Raw genomic sequence first — 19,258 nt, 5'->3', positions numbered from 1 at the left:
GTTTGAACCTAAAATTAGCACTTGTCTCCAAAAGACCTCAAGGTCACAAACGTCTTCTGCTTTGTTCCACTTTTGCACTATTTAATTTTTTTTCTAGTGATTTGCTCTTTGTGCTCTCAAGAATCATACACTTTGTGCATGCACAGAAGAGAAGGGTGATTTGCACACTTGAAGATAACTCCCCCCCCTCCACCCCTGCTGTTTCTCTGGGCTCAAGCTGCTGCTACCCTGCCAGCATCTGCATCTATACCTTTCTCCTAATGAGCCACATCTCTGCCAGTGCTTGGTCTGGGCACCTCTGCCTGGTGGGACTCTGCCCAGCCTATCTGTGCATGGATGTGTGACGCTTTGCAAATGCCCATTTCTTACACCAACATGGGGAGGATTTTATTTTTTCCTGTAAAATGACCAGTAGAGATCCTTGAGATCTCTGGATCCAAATGATCATGTGAAAAGAGCTGAGCGTTTTACTCAATCTCCAACATTGTTGAATTCATAGCACCCCAGGTTACAGTTGCACGGACACCACAGGGAAGACAGAAAAATGGGTTTCAGAGTGTCAGTTCTGAACTGTCAGACAGTTCAGACTGTTTTTTCATCTTGACTGCCAAAATGCTCTTGATCTGGGGCATTTAACAGCAATTGTCTGCAGCTAAAATAGATGCTTTTAATTCTCTCATAATTAAATTGAACAGCTGGAAGGAGAGAGAGCCAGCACTGTATGGCTGGGGGAGCTTCCCCTGGCACAGTTAGGGAGGAGGGCATGTAGGATGGTTTTACAAGGGCCTGGAATGAGATTTAGAATGCTTTGGGTTGGAAGGGACCTTGAGAGATCATCGAGCCCAACCCCCCTGCAGTGAGCAGGGATTGAACCTGTGAACTTGGCGTTATTAGCACCATGTTATAACCAACTGAGCTATTTGTATGGATACTAGAGGACAATGGCAGAAATCACAGTCTTGCCTTGGAAGGGGAGGGGTCCTTACCTCTGCAGCACATAAGACAGTTATTTCTAAAAGTGTCACACTGACTTGTTGCATTGGTTGGTTGTGAGAATTTTTTCCAGGCATGTTGTGTTTCAAAATGAAGTGAACTTCTCCAAGGTCCCTTGGTAGCTCAGGAGCACAAGCATCCTCCATTTGAATGCTTTTAAAGCTATTTTCCAGGATAAAGACTAACCTGTTGTCATGGTTTAGCCCCAGCCAGCAACTAAGCACCACCCAGCTGCTTGCTCACTCCCCCTGCCCTGGTGGGATGGGGGAGAGAATCAGGAGTAAGAGTGAGAAAACTCATGAGTTGAGGTAAGAACAGTTTAATAATTGAAATAAAGTAAAATGGTCATGATAACAACAATACAATAATAAAAATATACAAAGCAAATGATGCACAATGCAATTGCTCACTACCTGCCAACCCATACCCAGTCAGTTCCCAAGCAATGATCGCTGCCCTCAGCTTATACACTGAGCATGAGGTCATATGGTATGGAATAGCCCTTTAGTCAGTTTGGATCAACTATTCTGGCTGTGCCCCCTCCCAGTTTCTTGTGTACCTGGCAGAGCATGGGAAGCTGAAAAGTCCTTGACTAGCATAAGCAGTACTTAGCAACAACTAAAACATCAATGTGTTATCAGCATTCTTCTCATACTAAATCCAAAACACAGCACTATGCCTGCTACTAGGAAGAAAATTAACTCTATCCCAGCTGAAACCAGGACAGTATGCACCCCTTATTCTATACCATCTATGTCATGCCCAGGTCCTACCTTTCCAATGCATTCTAATTAATCACCACCACTTTCCCTATCTTGATACATACACACAGATATCATTCCCTTTATCTATGGGCCATCCTTCTAAAATGTCCATTGAATTCATTTAGTCCATGACTTTGGGTTCCATCTGTCATCACAGTCTTTCAGAGCAGGAGAGGTGGTGTGTGGTGTTGGATTGCTGCATGCTGAAGCCAGTTCTCATTCCAACACTACTGCACTTTGCTCGGTTTCATCAAAGTTCATCTTCATTAAGCTGGGCGATTCTTACTGTAATAACATTGATGTGGCATATAGCAACCATAAAAGAGATGACATACAGTATTATATATGAATTAACATCATACAGTTCAGTTCATTGGCTGTTTTCACCCAAAATCAAATCCCCTTGAGGTACACATCGGACTTCCCCATTCTTTTGCATCACCCACCAAGTGCACCCAGGTCCTTGAGCAAAAGCAGTCCCATGAATGGGTTTGCCTTTGCCCGAGGGGGAAGTAACCCAGACTGTCTTCCCCAGCATATTTTTTTATGTGCACTACAGGGACTTTATCTCCTTCTACAGTGTGTAAAAGTTTTGATTGGGCAGGGCCAGCTCAATTGGCAGATCCCCTAGTGTTGACTAACCAGGTGGCTTTCGCTGAATGTGTATCCCAATGTTTGAATGTCCCACCATCCATTGCTTTCAGGGTAGTCTTTAACAGTTGTATTGTTCAATTTTCCCGGGGGCTGGTGCATGATAGGGGATGTGATATACCCACTCAATGCCATGCTCTTTGGCCCAGGTGTCTGTGAGGTTGTTTCAGAAATGAGTCCCGTTGTCTGACTCGATTCTTTCTGGGGTGCCATGTTGCCACAGGACTGGCTTTTCAAGGCCCAGGATGGTGTTCCGGGCGGTGGCATGGGGCACGGGATATGTTTCCAGCCGTCTGGTGGTTGCTTCCACCATGGTGAGCACATAGCGCTTGCCTTGGTGAGTTTGTGGGAGTGTGATATAATCAATCTGCCAGGCGTCTCCATATTTATACTTCAGCCATAGCCCACCATACCAGAGAGGTTTGAACCGCTTGGCTTGCTTGATTGCAGTGCATGTTTCACATTCATGAATAACCTGTGCAATGCTGTTCATAGTTAAGTCCACCCCTCGATCATGAGCCTATCTATATGTTGCATGTCTTCCTTGATGGCCTGAGGTGTCATGGACCTACCAAGCTATAAATAATTCACCCTTATGTTGTCGGTCCAGATCTACCTGAGCCACTTCAGTCTTAGCAGCCTGATCCACCTGCTGGTTGTTTTGATGTTCTTCAGTGGCCCAACTCTTGGGTACATGAGCATCTACGTGATGTACTTTTACAACCAGGTTCTCTATCCAGGCAGCAGTATCTTGCCACAGTGCGGCAGCCTAGATGGGTTTGCCTCTGTGCTGCCAGTTGCCATTGCTGCAATCACCCCCACAGGGTATTTGCCACCATCCGTGAGTCAGTACAGAGATAAAGTACTGGCCACTTTTCTCGTTCAGCAATATCTAAAGCCAGCTGGATGGCTTTCACCTCTGCAAACTGACTCGACTTCCCTTCTCCTTCAGCAGTTTCTGCAACTTGTCGTATAGGTCTCCATACAGCAGCTTTCCACCTCCGATGCCTTCCCACAAGACGACAGGACCCATCAGTGAACAGGGCATATTGCTTTTCATTTTCTGGCAATTTATTATACAGTGGGGTCTCCTTAGCATGTCACCTCCTCCTCTGGTGATATTCCAAAATTTTTGCCTTCTGGCTAGTTCATGATCGCTTCCAAGATTCCTGGGCGACTGGGGTTTCCTCTTCAAGTCTGTTGTGTGATTAGTGCAACCCGCTTACTCCACGTAACATCAGTTGCATGATGTGTAGAGGGGACCCTCCCTTTGAACATCCAGCCCAGCACCAGCAGTCAGGGTGCCATCAGGAGCTGTGCTTCAGTACCAACCACTTCCGAAGCAGCTCAAACCCCTTCATATGCTGCCAATATCTCTTTCTCAGTTGGAGTGTAGCGGGCTTCAGATCCTCTGTATCCCCAACTCCAAAACCCTAGGGGTCGACCTCGAGTCTCCCCTGGTGCTTTCTGCCAGAGGCTCCAGGTAAGGCCATTCTCCCCGGCTGCAGTGTAGAGCACATTTTTAATATCCTGCCCTGTCTGGACTGGCCCAAGGGCTACTGCATGAACTATCTCACGTTTAATTTGTTCAAAGGCTTGTTGTTGCTCAGGGCCCCATTTGAAATTGTTCTTCTTTCGGGTCACTTGATAGAGAGGGCTTACGATCTGACTGTAATTTGGAATATGCATTCTCCAAAAACCCACAACGCCTAAGAAAGCTTGTGTTTCCTTTTTGCTAGTTGGTGGGGACATAGCTGTTATTTTGTTGATCACATCCATTGGGATCTGATGAAGTCCATCTTGCCATTTTATTCCTAAAAACTGGATCTCCTGTGCAGGTCCCTTGACCTTACTTTGTTTTATGGCAAAACCAGCCTTCAGAAGGATTTGGACTATCTTTCCCTTCTCAAAAACTTCTTCTGCTGTATTGCCCCACACAATGATGTCATCAATATACTGCAGATGTTCTGGAGCTTCACGCTGTTCCAGTGTCATCTGGATCAGTCCATGGCAAATGGTGGGGCTGTGCTTCCACCCCTGGGGCAGTCAATTCCAGGTGTACTGAACACCCCTCCAAGTGAAAGCAAACTGGGGCCTGCACTCTGCTGCCAAAGGGATTGAGAAAAACGCATGAGCGATGTCAATTGCGGCATATCACTTGGCTGCCTTTGACTCCAGTTTGTATTGAAGTTCTAGCATGTCTGGCACGGCAGCACTCACTGGCGGTGTAACTTCATTCAGGCCACGATAGTCTACTGTCTCCACTCTCCATTAGACTTTCGCGCTGGCCATATGGGACTGTTAAAGGGTGAGCGAGTCTTGCTGATCACTCCTTGGCTCTCCGGTCGACGAATCAGTTTATGGATGGGAATCAGGGAGTCTTGGTTGGTGCAATATTGCCGCCAATGCACTGTTGTGGTAGTCATCGGCACCTGTTGTTCTTCGACCCTCAGCAGCCCCACAATAGAAGGGTCCTCTGAGAGACTGGGCAAGGTGGACAGCTGTTTAATTTCCTCCCTTTCCAGGGCAGCTATACCAAAAGCCCACCGGTACCCTTTTGGGTCCTTGAAATACCCTCTCCTGAGGTAATCTATGCCAAGGATGCACGGAGCCTCTGGGTCAGTCACAATGGGGTGCTTTTGCCACTTATTCCCAGTTAGGCTCACTTCAGCCTCCAATACAGTGAGCTGTTGGGATCCCCCTGTCACTCCAGAAATACAAATGGGTTCTGCCCTTCCATAGCTTGATGGCATTAGGGTACACTGTGCACTGGTGTCCACTAGAGCCTTATACTCCTGTGGGTCTGATGTGCCAGGCCATCGAATCCACACAGTCTAGTAAACCCAATTGTCCCTTTCCTCCACCTGGCTGGAGGCAGGGCCCCTCTAATACTCATTGTAGTATTCGTTGTTCACTTCTTGTAAATGTGAATCAAGAGTTCCTTGATTAAGATCGGAAGTAAAGTTAGCCCTCTTACTCTGTGTGGGGAACTGCTCACTGGAAACTGGAGCTGCAATTTTCCTGGGAGAACTGCTTTTTGTAATAGTTTTTCCTTGCAACTCACACACCCGTGCCTCTAGGGTCGAGGTAGATTTTCCATCCCACTTCCTCATGTCCCCTCTGTGATCACGCAGGTAAAACCACAGGGTGCCCCTTGGTGTGTATCCTCTATATCCTCTCTCTTGAGCATAAGGACGTTGACTCCTAATGGCTGAGATACTGGTCTGTACAGGTGGGGAGTAGGATATATCCTATTTGAGTTGCTGGACCTTCTGGGACAGTTTCTCTACAGCCAAGACACAGGCCCCTAGGGAGGAAGAGATACTTTCTTCGTATTCCTGGAATCAGCAAAACACAGTACTATGCCCACTACTAGGAAGAAAATTAACTCTATCCTAGCTGAAACCAGGACACCTGTGTTTTACTGCTGGGGAAGCCTGGGCACACAGTAGTTTAGTGATGTGTCACTGAGACAGAGACCGATTTTCGATGCCATCTCCAAATTTGTTACCTTTCCATAAGATACACTGTGAAGTGGGGGCAAAACAGACTGTTTTCAGGGTTTGGTGTGGCTGATGTGCCTGAGCTTGCGAAAGGTTAAGCTGACAGTGACTGTTCCTGTGTTTCTTCTCAGGGTGTGACGTACTGCGGTGAAAGTTCGGCCAGCAACCTCACCATGGCCAATGTCCCCTGGCATGAGGAGGTAGTGCACTTCGTCCAGGAGCTGGCCGACCTCATCCCCGACTATGAAATCGCATGTGAACACGAACACTCAAACTGTCTCCTAATAGCTCACAAGAAGGTGAGACTGTGCCAGGATGTGAGACCAGGCACCATATCTTCTCCTTGGAAGTGTTGCACAATTGCCTTGTTCCAAGCATTTTGTCTTTAGTTAGCTGGATACCTTTTTGGGGGAAAAAAAAGTGTAGCATGTATTACAGAGAGCGCTGTGGAATAGTTACTGAAGCCGCTGCAGGTTGCAGCCGGTCGTGATAACTCACATCACTACTGTGGCAGTCCAGGCAAGAAGCATTTAATGGCTCCAGGAGGAGTTCAGTGCAGTATCTCCTGTGCTTTGTCACGCTCGCTTTGCATTTTGCAAAAGGCAAGAACAAGTCTTGTTTAGGTGGGTCAGCTGGCTTTGTCTTGATTCTATATTTTCATGACGGTTTTCAGCGGTATAGACAGCTTGCTCAGGAATTTACAGCAGAATAGGCTAGGGCTGTGTTTTTCCTCTTCTGGATCTTTGTGATACCTACCAGAACTGTAGACCTCCTTCCTTTCAACTGGAGTTAAGATAATGTATTTTTCTTCCTTTGGAAAAATAATTTTGGCAAAAGACATTGATATGTGGATGTTAACAGAGGATGCTTTCCTTTTGAACTGGAGCTGCCTTTCTGCAAAACTGTTTTGCAGGACAAATGGAGTAACTAGAACAATTATACGTGTTCTCCATCCTAATGATGGAGAAGAGGTAGTGGTGCTGCTTTCTGACACTAATCCAGCATCCCTTTATGCTACTGGAGTGCTTCGCAGGCCAAGCATGTCTCAGCAGCCTGTGTGTGCGTAAAAGGTTTTGTTTGAAACTTGGGTTCCTTCGTAAATACTGTTAACACAATTTGAAATACAAGTAAAATGAAAAAAACCCCAAAATTTAATTTTAAATGATGCAGGATATGAAAAATATCAAGTACAATTTGGCTTTCTGAGCTTCAGAAAAGCTTAATAGAAAGAAAACAGAAATGTATAATAATGCGCTAGCTAGGCAACTGATGGAGCAGCTACTTATTATGCTAATTGTGATGATTTTGCTCTTTGCATATTCTTTGCTTGCATTTGCTGAAGTCAAGGGTGCTCTCGTGTCCCTTGCTTAAATGGGAGCTGGTTTTAGTGAGTGGTGGTGTAGGGCTTACCATGCAAGGTGATTCACAGTATGCACAGGGAATAACTCATTAAAATCACCACTTGCAAAAGATGCAAAATATTTTAAATCCATGTTTGAAAATTATTAGAATCTCATTGTTGAAGACTTTTGCACAGTTACAAAACTGTTGCTTGCTTTTTCAGTTTGCAGTTTTATGGAAACAGCTGTTAAGACACAAAGAAAAATGGGATACCTGGCAGTATTTTTGTTTTAACTCACCTTAAAGTTGCTTTATTTACCGTCTCAGTCTTGGTTGTTGCCACTGGCGACTGTGCCTGAGCAAATCCTTGAATGCAAAATATTCTTTTCCATTCTAAGGTGAAGGGCCCAGGGAAAGAAAGGAAACAGATTGCCACCTAACTTATTGATGCATAATTTAAGTAACACTGTTAGTAACAAGAATAGATTGATACCAGCCCAGGAGGAATTCAACAGCTGCTTTGCTTTCCAAAGCCATTAGGAGAGGGCATCTTTTGGAAACAATCCATACTTGGTACTAAAATAACTAATAAAAAATAAATTTATTTCTCTTATGTTTAATTCTGAATTTCAGGCTCCAGTGGAGAATAAAATTTGTCAGTGTATATTATTTGCAGAAAACCTGTACTCTGGGAACAATCAAACTGTAGTGAGTAATTGCAAAATCAAAGGTATATTTAAAAAGTTAAGGAGTTGCAGGAAGACAGTAATAAAAATCCTTAGGAAATGTGATTTATTTCACTGTGTTCTTCTAGGTCTGAGTTTTGAGGTGTTCAAACAATGATCGTATTAATAATTTTAAATGCCAGTATTGAAATGCCAGCCCATACAAGAGAGTCTGGAAATGTCAGAGAAATAATGCATGTTGCTTGCAGCCTCTGCTCCTTGATTTATGCAGAATTGCTGATTGGCACCTGCTTACTTGATGAAAAATAGCTTAGGACTTAGGCTCTGAAGTCTCTTAAGGCCAGGGATTTAGGCAGAAAAAGGGATTTTTAGGTAGAGGAAACTGCAGTTTGTGTGTCTAGTGTTATTTTCTTTTCTCTGGAAATCAAGAGGTGATACAGAGACAGGAGCTGTTGCATTTTTGGGATACTTCAGCGTCTTAAAAATCTACCACTAGGCTTCCAAGTGTAGACTTTTTCCACACACACACACCCCTGGGTTGTTTTTTTTTTTTCTGGTTGTGGGGTTTGGGTGTTTTTTTCACTGCTGACCAGAAGTGGGTTCCTGATTTCTGTAGTTACAGGTGGGGTGCTTGTGAAAGCCTTCAGGACTTGGTGAGTCTCGGGAACTGAGATGTGTCCCACTTAACCTTGGAGGCTTTAGATCTGGCACTCCTGCACTATTCAAGGACAGCTTAAAAAGTCTCATAAATTTAAACCTTACAGCAAAATGTTTGTTTTCCAGTTACCCTTCACAGAGCCCTAAAAAATAACACAGAGAACACCTGTGCCCCGCTCATCACAACCTGAAAAAAACATAAGTTACTGGTATTTCCACTTTTTTGGGGGGCCAACTGTGTATCAGCTGCTTAAGCCTGAAGGACAAGTGAGGACAGCCAGGGTTGCGTGCAGCCCTCCCTTGGCTTGATCTGTGTTCCCATGGGTGGGAAAGCTCCTCTTCCCTGTCTTTTCTGCATTCTCCTCCCAGCTTTCCGTTCCCTGCTGTGTGCTGGTTTCCATCTCTCCTTGAGAGGTGCTGGTGTGCTTTGGCTCCATCCTCTTTGATTCTTTTCTTTAGCAATAGTGCTAAATTCTTGACTAATTATATTTGCTTTGTAGCAAATCCTATAAACATAATGGTACAAAAAAATCTAATTTATTACAGCACTTTTGAACTAATTGGCTGAGATATTGAGACAGCGGCAACTTTATAATTTAACAGTTAATTCAAGTAACCTTTTCCAGAGAGAGACCTTAGGTGGCTGCTTTTCCTGGGTTGCAACAATGAATGTATCCTCGAGACGACCATAAGAAGTGCCCAAGAAGGAGAATGTACTGCAGCTGCCTTGCAGCAAAGATTTTTTTTTTTTTAATGAAAGTTAGCATCTTTGTAATTTCTAGAATAAAACCCTCTGCCCCACTTTGTTGAATTTGCTTTATGTGTGTTTACCACCTGCTCCATTGTGCTGAAATGCTTGCCTGCCAATTATCTCCTATTACGTTCATTTAAATATCTACCTTGCTTTTGCAAGGGGGTTGTTTTCCAGCCCCATTCTCCCTGTTGCTTTACAGCTGTTAGTTTCTTGTTAGTGCAGTTTGTATCGTGCACTGCTGCTCGGTCTGGTCCTTACCAAGTCTGCTAGTACGTGTGAGCATCCCTGCCTCTTCCCTGTAATGCTGGGATTGATTTCTGTGTCAGTTAGCCATGCATAGCACAGGGAATAGTCCTGAAATCCCATTACTTTTTGCTCTCTTTGGATGTCTCAGTTAACAGGGTGAAATGAATGGCTGGTGGGCTGAGAAAAGTGGCTGGCATCATCCTTTTTTGCCTTAATAAATGGATGCACCTGACTTCTACAAGCAGATCTGAGTCCATACCCTGGATCTAGATGTTCCCTCGTGGTGCCAATGAAGCCCTGTGTCCCGGACCTCCCTTGTCTCACCAGTTGGATTATTTCCCTGGTGGATGTGGTCTGGGTTAGCATTACATTCTGCAACATGGCGGGGTGAGCCTGGCATCCACAAAGTGACCCAAGGCTGATGCTTTTAGGAAGGTCCCTGTAATCATTTCATTTCCCTTAACCAGAATGTGGTGCTGAGGGTACGGTAAGTGTCATGGGTAGTTTGAAATGAGTTGGGGAGATAGTAGCCTGGTGCTCATCACTCTCCATCAACCAAGAAATCTTCCCAGCAAAGAGGGAATCAGCCTTTTCCTTCCCACTGGGTTTTCCAACACTGCCCATGTCAGCACCAGGGGGGCTTGGATGGGATGTGAAGGCTTCACGTGTGCCCTGGCTGCACTTGCAGAAAGCTCAAGAGGTTGGGTGAAAGGCGTTGAAGTTGTTCCATGCTGAGCATTTCATCTATATTTAGGGAGGAAAAGGAAGCACTTAACTACCAGCTGCAGATTGACTAACAAGGGTTGTGTTAGAGAAAAATAGTCCATCACATTTTATCTCCTTCCTGCCTTGCAAATCATTTGGAGAGTGTAAGCTGTCCTTGCAATCCAGCATCCCAGATCCAGAATTTGGATCATGTTCTCTGCCTGCTCAGCCATCAGTTACCCCATATAGTGCAAGGGGAAAAACAAACTTGGGTTGCTGCTTTGTGTCAGAAGGTCACCGAATAGGTGCAACATCCCTGTGTCTGCAGCAGACGCAGGGGATAGGTTACTCCCCAGCTGAGGACAAGGTGTCTCAGTAGCCCAAGAACAGCCTTAGTGCAGGCGTGAGTATGAAATGGTATGTTTTCTGAAGGTTTTTTTCTTTCCGTTGCCTCCTTCCAAATAGGAAGGTGGCTCTGCTGTGCTTGATCTGTTAGTTATTAAAAGAAGATCACAGCTGTGCTAAAGTAATCTGGTTTTCATCCATCGGAATTAAAACTGTCTGGATGTAGTCCTGGCTTAATTAAAAGATGAGATGTTCTGCTCTGCAGCAGGTAGGGATTAAAAAAAAACTGCAACAATGAGTCTTTTCTTTAGAATAACTCACACAATATTAGATGTAATAAATAGAAGCTAACGAGTTGCAGAGGAACGGTCCCACAGCCATAGGGCGATACAGCGCTGGTGAGGGACGGAGCCTGCCCAGCACCTCATGGGTCAGGTCAGCGTTGGTTTGGTGTTACCTTTTTTTTTCCACTCTCTTGGAAAACAAAATAGCAAATACCATTTCCAGGCATTCTAGTTGCCAGCTTTGGAAGGCATTTCATCTACTTTAACGTGTCTGATTGCTAATGAGCACTTATTTAAGTCACTGAATGTATAACTACAAGGCTACTTTTTGTTTCCATCTAAAAATTGATAGAAACTTTTGGTACTGTTAACTGTTCATAGATACTGTCTGCAAAGTTGCTGAGGGGTTTAAAGCTTGGTTATTCCCAGGGCCCGGTGTCACTGTGCAGACTTTTTAGCCCTGCAGAGATGGGATGTAGTGAGACCCTCACCTCTGCGTGCCTGTTGTCCTGTTGGATTGGTTATTACCTTCTACTGCATGCATTTGTAACTTAATAACCAGCTTAATCTTAACTTCTTCCCCCTAAAGCCTGAGGTTACAAGTGGTAATTAAAAAGAAAAGTTTTTTTAGCTTTTTAACAGGCAATATGACCCTGTTAAGATTAATTTATCTACAATATTTCTTCTGCTTTTCCTGAGTGACTCCCGTTCAGTCACTTCCACTGTCAAACAAAGGGAGCCTTAAATTATTGTGAGCCTTAATTAGCTGAGAAACAATTATTAGGTGCAATAATTCAATGAATTATTTGTTTGACTTGGAGAGCTTCATACTGGCAGGTGGTGGAAATAGTCAGAGCAGTTGGGTACTGTAAGTGCTTTGCGCTCCCGTTATATATGATCTGTTTAATAATACCCTGTGGGAAAGTACAAAAGCTGTTTTGTTTATTGCAGTGATGGGCTGTCTTCAAATTTAAATTAAGGAGCTCAGGATTGGAGCCATCAAGATCATTTTTCCAGTGGCCTTTTTGATGTTGTGCCCAGAGAAGTGACTGACGGTGGAGACCAATGATAGAAAACCAGTAGCTGAAAGGTTCTGCATTGCAAATCTGGAGTGGTAACTAAGTCCCAAGTAACACATTTGACACTGCATTACCCGCTACTCAGACATCTCCTGTTCTGGGTACCAGCAGTCTTAAATGCTTCTAAGCCAAGTAACCTTGGGAAGTGAAGTGGAGTGGGCAGATGTGATTTTATTTTTCAGAAGGGGAATCATAAAGGTAAAGACTGGCAGGTGAGCCATGGCAAGAGCGGGATGAACCTACCTGTCCTGGCGTCACGCACAGCCTCGGCTGCTGCGGTATTTAAATTCCTGCAGCCTGCAAGAGCCCAGCTGCACCATCTAGACAGTTCTTGAGACTTCTGTCTGTCCATTGTAGAAAATCCAGATGTGTACATTACCCCACCAAACGTGTGCATGTGGATCACAGCGATTCTCTGCAAGCTTTATGCTGTTACATTAAGGACAGATACGCTGCACCAGACCTGGGGTCTGTCAGTGTCCCCTGGTCTCTTTGGTGAAAATGTAAGAGGAAATAAAAGGGATGATGGGTGTTAACTCCTGCCCTGTCACATGACCAGTTGTGCCCAGTGTAAAAAGTAGCCAGGACGGATTGATTTTTTTTTGTTGTTTATATATTCACATATATCATTGCAGACTGATGAAACCTGCAGTGTTTTGATGCTGCTGAGTTGTTCCAGCTGCTGCCAGGGGTTCTGAGGAGAGGAGCATTTCTACTACAGATTTTTTTTCTCAAAATACTCTTAATATAAGCCCTGTAGTGTGCCTGTGTGGGTCAAGTGGGCTTCAGTGACCCTGTGGGCTGTGAGCTCATCTGACCAGCTGGCAGGAGGCTGTACAGATACTTGAAAACAAATTTTTGAGTTTCAGGACCATAGATATGTAAGCATGGAATTAAAAATAAATAAATCTGCTTAAGACCTGTGTGCAAAGCCATACTCCATCTCCCCAGAACAATGCTTTTTCTTAATAGCAAAAGACTATATTTAAGCTCAGCAAAGAAAGTATTTCAAGGAAAGCCACTGAAAAAAGACTGAGGATATCCTGACGGCTTCTCCAAAGATAATTCAAAGATAAGTTTTCTTCTCAGGAAAGAATGTAAATGGAGTATAGTAGTGAGTTTTTTTTAAATCCCTCTGTATGTTTAAATGCTCAGGTGGTGCAGGGACTGTGATGTTTGCAGGCTCTGAATGCATTACTTCCTGTTAAAAAAAAAAAAGTCTTTGTGCACAAAATTATTTTGGTTTTGGTTGGGTTTAGGGTTTTTTTTGTTTTGGTGGGGTGTGTTTTTGGGGGTTTTGGTGGTTTTTTTGGTTGGTGTTTTTTTGGGGTTTTTTTTCTTGGGAAGCAACCCCCTGCCTGCAACACTGAATGCGTCTTGCAGCCCTGGGTCACCAAAGCCACGGGCAGCAGCGTTGCCACTGGCACTTGGGGGTTGGTTTGCAGGTAGCAGCTGGGAAGGGGCTGTGCAGACAGTGCTGGATCCAGCCACTCGGTGGGGAGAGGAGATGGGGAGTGGGGCACCCTGGCAGCACAGAGCCCTTGCACAAGCCATCAGCTTGTGTTGCTTGGATGGGATTTTAACACTCAGGCAGGGAGAATACTTAATTTCTGAATGTCTAAGAGCAGAGCTGGCAGTTGGGTTTAACTTGTTTTTCAGGATGGGACAGAAGTGTGGACTAGGAAGCATTGGACCTGCTGGCCTTATAAAAGCTGAGTTGCTGAGACTTGCTTTTGCAAAATGCTCCTTTAATGTCTCATGATATGTGCAAACCAAAATAAGTGTTGACTGAAATGTTTGGCAACGCCAGGTTTTAAAATGCTGGAAATTATAACTAGAAAAGCCATCAAAGGAGCCGTGGGCTCTCCTTGCTCTCCTGTATGATGCTACACCAGTTTCTGTGCCTCCCTGCAACTGAAGTGTGCGCTGTTTTCCCTACTTACCACTGACTGATTTTTTTTTGTGTGTGTGTGTGTGGTTTTTAAAACTATGCATAAAACTGCTGTACGTAACTATTAAACCTCAGGCATCTACCTGGGGAAGAATCCATTTGTTGGACTTCGTGTCCTTGAGTAATTAAAGAGTAGCTGTTGCAAGACCCAAAGCCCTGATTTCTCTTCCCAGTCTTCCCTCTGCTCCTCAGGGATGCTGCATTGCAACACAGCTCATCGGAGAAAGGTTTCCCATGGGTCCTCTCCCCATCAGGAATGGATTCTGTCCTTCCAGCCCAAGTTTTGCTCTGTGAGGATGAGGTCTGCAAGGAGCCACAGAAGGCTTTGCCTTACTGCTCTGCTTTTATTCTCTTATGTAGCCCATACTATTTAGTCCTTTCCTGAAAATACATTATTTTTTTTTTTTGGAGAAAGACCAGAGTGGATTGGATGAAGAGGAGCCTCCTTGTTTCAGTGTGTTTTTCTCTGAAGAAAATATAACATTATCCTTGTTAGGACAAACTAATTGATTTTTGGCTGACTTCCATTTTTCAGTGTTAGCATTTCATGTGTCACCATCTCTGCCTCTCTTCTATGTTTTATCCCTTCATATAAACCCTGTGTTTCTTTCTTGGCCGTTATGCATGTCTGGAGGAATGTAGTAAGTTGTACTACTATATTGTCCTCAATATATGCATATGGTTTTACCCCCCCCAAATTGCTTATGCAAATATGTTGATAAGAGAAGAAATATGTAGCGTGGCTCTTCTTCATGAATGTTGATAGGTTTCTGTAGCAAGAAGATTCTCTCTGCAGTTGGAGCAGCTGTAAACCTACTGCAAAAGATAATTTAAAGAAATTTCCTGTTCATATCCACTCTTGTGAGTTATAAGAGAAGAAGGAGGTGTTAGCCATGCTCTATTGATGCTCCTAGGTAACTTGGCTCTCCATTTTAGTCATGGCTTCTGATTGTCTTTGCAGTATATATGTTAGTTTTGCTATAGACTGTTTGAGGGATTGGCCATGTCCATGGACAACACAACCCCATGCAGATAGCTCCGTCCTTTTGCACCATTGCCCTGTGGCTCCCCTAGTCAAGCCATGCCATTCCTGTCAGAGGTGTGTAACCCCTTGACAAATGTCCCCAGTGGTGGTCCAGCAACACACTTAGATCTGCTTTTCTGGGCTTGAAGGCCATTACGAGTTTCTCCTTGTTTCCTCTGCCTCTTGTTTTCCCAGCATTAATGCCTGCTCAGGGCAGTGCTCCTTGCCCTGGCTGTAGGATCTGCAGAAATCAGGCATGTTTTGCATTGCTGTGGACTGGTGCCACGTCTGTAGAGAGTGATCTGTGGTGGGACCGTGGGGACTGGAGCCTGGGGACCCTGGGAGCATGAGCTCTGAGGGGAAGGCATGTGGTGGCTCCCGTGTCATCTCACTGCTTGAGCAAGGCCCTTGGGGAGGCGAGTTTGCCTCTCCAGACAACACAGCCTGGCTTCAGAGCCAGCCAAAGGAGCTTTATTACTTTTTTTATGATGCTAGCTTTAAAAAAAACAAGGTTTCAGCCATTTGTCTTTTGTTGCTGTATTTATCAATTTATCACCTTAAGACTTAAACCAGGTAGTGAAAAATTCAATAAAAAACCTGACCATATTAGTCTGAAATAACACTGGTGTTTAACATTGGCTCACCTGTTATATGGATGCTGTGAAAGTATTCTGAGTCTTAAATCTTTTGTTATCTATGGAATAATCACAAAATTGTCAAAATCCGATCTGTAAATCTTGTGGGCAATTGAGGCTGTTCTCCCCGACCCCATGTTTGTCTAGTTTTTATTCCTCAGCAGAAGTAATTGCTTTCCATGACACGCTTAAAGGATTGCTCCCATTTCTTCATGTTTTACAGCTGTGCTATTGTTGTGCTATTAACAATATTTAATATTTAATCTGCTTTTTTAATGAATTCCAGACAGCCTTCATTTGATTGTTCTGGTGGGAATGGTGTTGTCACCTTAGTCTGCAGCAGGTGGCTCCCAGCCTTAATAGCTCTGTTGTGTCAGGAGCTGCATGTTCAGATGGAGTCAAAATTAAATAGCTTAAAATCTCACTTTGGTGACCTAGCCAAAGTTCAGGATGCAGAGCGATGCACGTAGTTTATGCAACCCTGGAGGGTTTTATCCCCAGGAAAGCGTGCGTAGTGCTTTATGCTAAGGGGAGTGAGTGATGAGGGGAGGAGAGAGCAGAGGTCCCTTCCAGCCACTCACCAAGCCACCTCTCAGCATCCCACCTTACTCAGGAGCGCAACCCAAAAGCCAGCAGGTCTGGGGATGCTACCTTCGGGCCAGCTGCGTGCTTGCACGCTTCGTCCAGTGGCCTCTGAAAGCTTTGATGCCCAACTCCAGGTGATGGGGACTTTTTGGGATTGGTGTTGGGAGATCTTTGGTTTTATTTCCTTCTGCTGCTAGCCACGTTAAAGGTCACTAACTCCATGGAAGAACAGCTGATGTGGTGACATACAGCCATGTCATGATGGAGCGGGGGAAAAAAGAATAGTTTGCCTCTAAAAAGAGAGAAACCATCTGATTGTGTCCCAGAAACTCATGTCAGACTCTCATCCCTGTATGAGACAGCTTCTGCCCTCGGCTGGGTAGTGACAGTGTTATACTGATGTTGAAGCTGCTGTGGATGATAAGAGCACCAGCACTGATGCCAGCCCATTCACAGGATGGTGGTTTTTTACCCACCTATTGCCAGTTAAACCGGTTGTGAGTGCAGCTGCATCACTGTTGACTGGCTTGACACAGCAACGGTCTGAGCGCGTCTTCTTCTAGAAATACTCTAGAAATAGTTCTCTATCTCCTGCAGGTAATAATAGGCTGTTTTCATACAGTTCTAGCTTTAAGATTCTGGAGAGGCAGATATTTATGCCAGTGTTTGGGTTGGGCATGGTGGCTGCAGTCCATACCCTTGTTTCAGCTGGTCTGGGTGGCACTAGTATCTCCTGTGGCTTTGGTGCTCTTGCTGAGCCACTCTTGACCACAGGGTTAACAGTTTGTTGCAAGCTCCCCCTTTCATCCTGAGGTTAGAGCATCCCATTGGTTTTCAAGGAAATAGGCTTTACTGAATTGCCTATTCAGTTGTGTTCCAGTATCAGCGGCTTTTTTGTTCTTCACGTGCTAGGTTTCTCTTAGTTGTCCTCAAGGCTATCTAGGGACCCGTCTGACATGTTAGGAGTGCTCCGTACCAATCATGGGAATAAGCTCAACAGCTAGTGTGCTAAACAACTCTCCCATGTGCCATGTGTGTTAAAGGCTTTGCTGGATCCTGTGGGTTAGGTTTTTTTTGCCCTTAATTTGTGTGAAAATTTGCTCGGTGTTAGTGAATCAAATCTGGGGGGAGCAGGGAGTCTTATGCATGGTGTGAACTTGTCACCTAGCACCTCCACACACATTGGGAGGGAAGTTCAGGTCTCCTGAGCCTGGATCCTGTTTGGGACCTGCTGCTTTACAGGTGATAGGTTGTCTCCTCTGCTATTGCTTTACTTGTGGCCGCGCACACTGGAAAGGATGTGTCGCCTTGGTGAAACATGGCCTCCACCTTAGCATATGAAGAATGAACGTTGGGTGAGTTTATTTATGGTGAGACTTGTTCCCCACTGTTAGGACTCTGCAGTCTCACACCTCCACTCTGTGCGGAAGACGACTCCTGCAAGAATTCGCTGTAATTACGCAGGCAGCAATAGATCAGCATTAGCAATGTTTGATTGCAAAATTTTGCAGGTGTCAGCAGTTTTTCCAACCAAAAAAGCTTTTAGCTCTTGGGCAGAGAGTCAAGTGCCATTTTAAATGCATAGCCATCAGGTTTTTGAAAAAAACAGGGAGTCAGTCTGTTTTCCCTGGGTGTTTGGTTTTGGGGTTTTTTTGGGGGTTTGGGGTTTTTTTTTGATAAAGTGCATAAGAAGCTCTTAGCTCAGATAAATCCTAATTGAGGATTCAGTCAAGTCTGTTGCTAAATTAGCATAGCAGGTCTGCTAGACAAATGCAGCTTCAGCTTGTCAAAATAAGCAGTTCTTAAAATTCTCACATGGAAAGCGGATTCGTGTCATTAAACCTTTTTATTTTCCCCCATTCCCAAACACAGTCCTCTTGCCCCTTTCAAGAATCACCCCAATCTCTGCAGCGCACTGCTCTGGTGTTGCTCCCGTACCATTTTGCCTGGCTGTGGCTGCTCTGGAGTTGGTGTCACACGCTCTGAACAGGGGCTTTGGTTGACCTTGGAAAGGTCCCTTCATCAAGGGGTACCTGGGTATTGTTCTCAAATTTACATGTTTCCTCCAGGGCTCTTCTAGTTCCCCAAACCAAGGTCTTTCAGGTGTAAGTGACACCTGGCAAGTGCCAACACACCTGGGAAGGCTTTAGGGTGAACCATGGCAAAGTGGGGCTGAAGTGGTGGTAGGATCTGGTACTTTGAAGGATCTGGCAAAGCACACAACAGTGAAACCCTCATGGAGATTATCTGCTGGTATACAGCACTAAATGACTAAAGCTGTAAGAAAAATGGTCATCCTGTATCTGTGTATGTTGTCAAACCCCTGGATGAAATGTGGCTCAGAAACAGTAAGTTCTAGGTATTTGTCCACCTGAATTTCTTTTTTTCTGTTAAAGCAGTTATTCTACATTAGCTTCTGGATGGCTTTACCCTGGACCTTAATGTGGCTAGAAAATTAAAAAAGACTACAGCTGGGTAACCAATTTAATATGCACCCAGCTTGTCTTAGCATAAACGTGGTATTTGGTACTCCTCATTGCTCACTGGCTTGGTAACATTTTTCTTTTCCTTCCAGTTCAAGATCAATGGTGAGTGGTGCACCTGGATCAACTACGACCGCTTCCAGGAGCTGGTGCAAGAGCACGAGAGGAGCGGCGGGTCCAAGGCTTTCACTGCAGTCGATTATGCAGCCAGAACTCCTCGCTGGGCGCTGTTTGGGTCCAGAGAAAGGGGATTTGATCCCGTGGACATAAGATACCAGCGGAAGAATAAAGTGAGAGACATCTCTGGGTGCTGAGGTTATGTTGGTTCTCGCTGAACTCTGGGCTGGCTGGCTGCTGACTTTTGGTCTCCATTTCTGGGCTAACACCGATTTTGAATATCACCTAGATTTTTCTGATTGATATTGACAAGGAGGGTAAGGCCTTTATTTAACCCTTCTCTCCTGTTTTTAGGGCTTCTTGGATGAAAATATTTATAATGCTCTGTATCTCAAGATAAATCACAAATGGTGCATGCCAGCAATTTATTGAACTGGCGGCATGATGAGGGAGGC

At 44.7% G+C, this 19,258-nt stretch overlaps 1 protein-coding gene across 1 annotated transcript in view; it reads left to right on the top strand.

Annotated features, from left to right (window-relative positions):
* LOC104023982 (S-adenosyl-L-methionine-dependent tRNA 4-demethylwyosine synthase TYW1) overlaps window positions 1-19,045 on the top strand; it is a 115,306-nt gene extending 96,261 nt beyond the window's left edge. Inside the window, exons 14-15 of the mRNA XM_075719762.1 lie at window positions 6,043-6,210; window positions 18,779-19,045. Of these exons, the coding sequence (XP_075575877.1) occupies window positions 6,043-6,210; window positions 18,779-19,000 (390 nt within the window). The 3' untranslated portion in view covers window positions 19,001-19,045. The remainder of the gene's footprint in view (window positions 1-6,042; window positions 6,211-18,778) is intronic.
* The last annotated feature ends 213 nt before the right edge of the window (window positions 19,046-19,258 follow it).

Source organism: Pelecanus crispus, chromosome 12 (assembly GCF_030463565.1).
Source record: "Pelecanus crispus isolate bPelCri1 chromosome 12, bPelCri1.pri, whole genome shotgun sequence".
In the NCBI taxonomy this organism is placed as follows: Eukaryota; Metazoa; Chordata; class Aves; order Pelecaniformes; family Pelecanidae; genus Pelecanus; species Pelecanus crispus.
The sequence above is the reverse complement of the archived record's forward strand: the minus strand, read 5'-3'. Positions and strand labels throughout refer to the sequence as shown.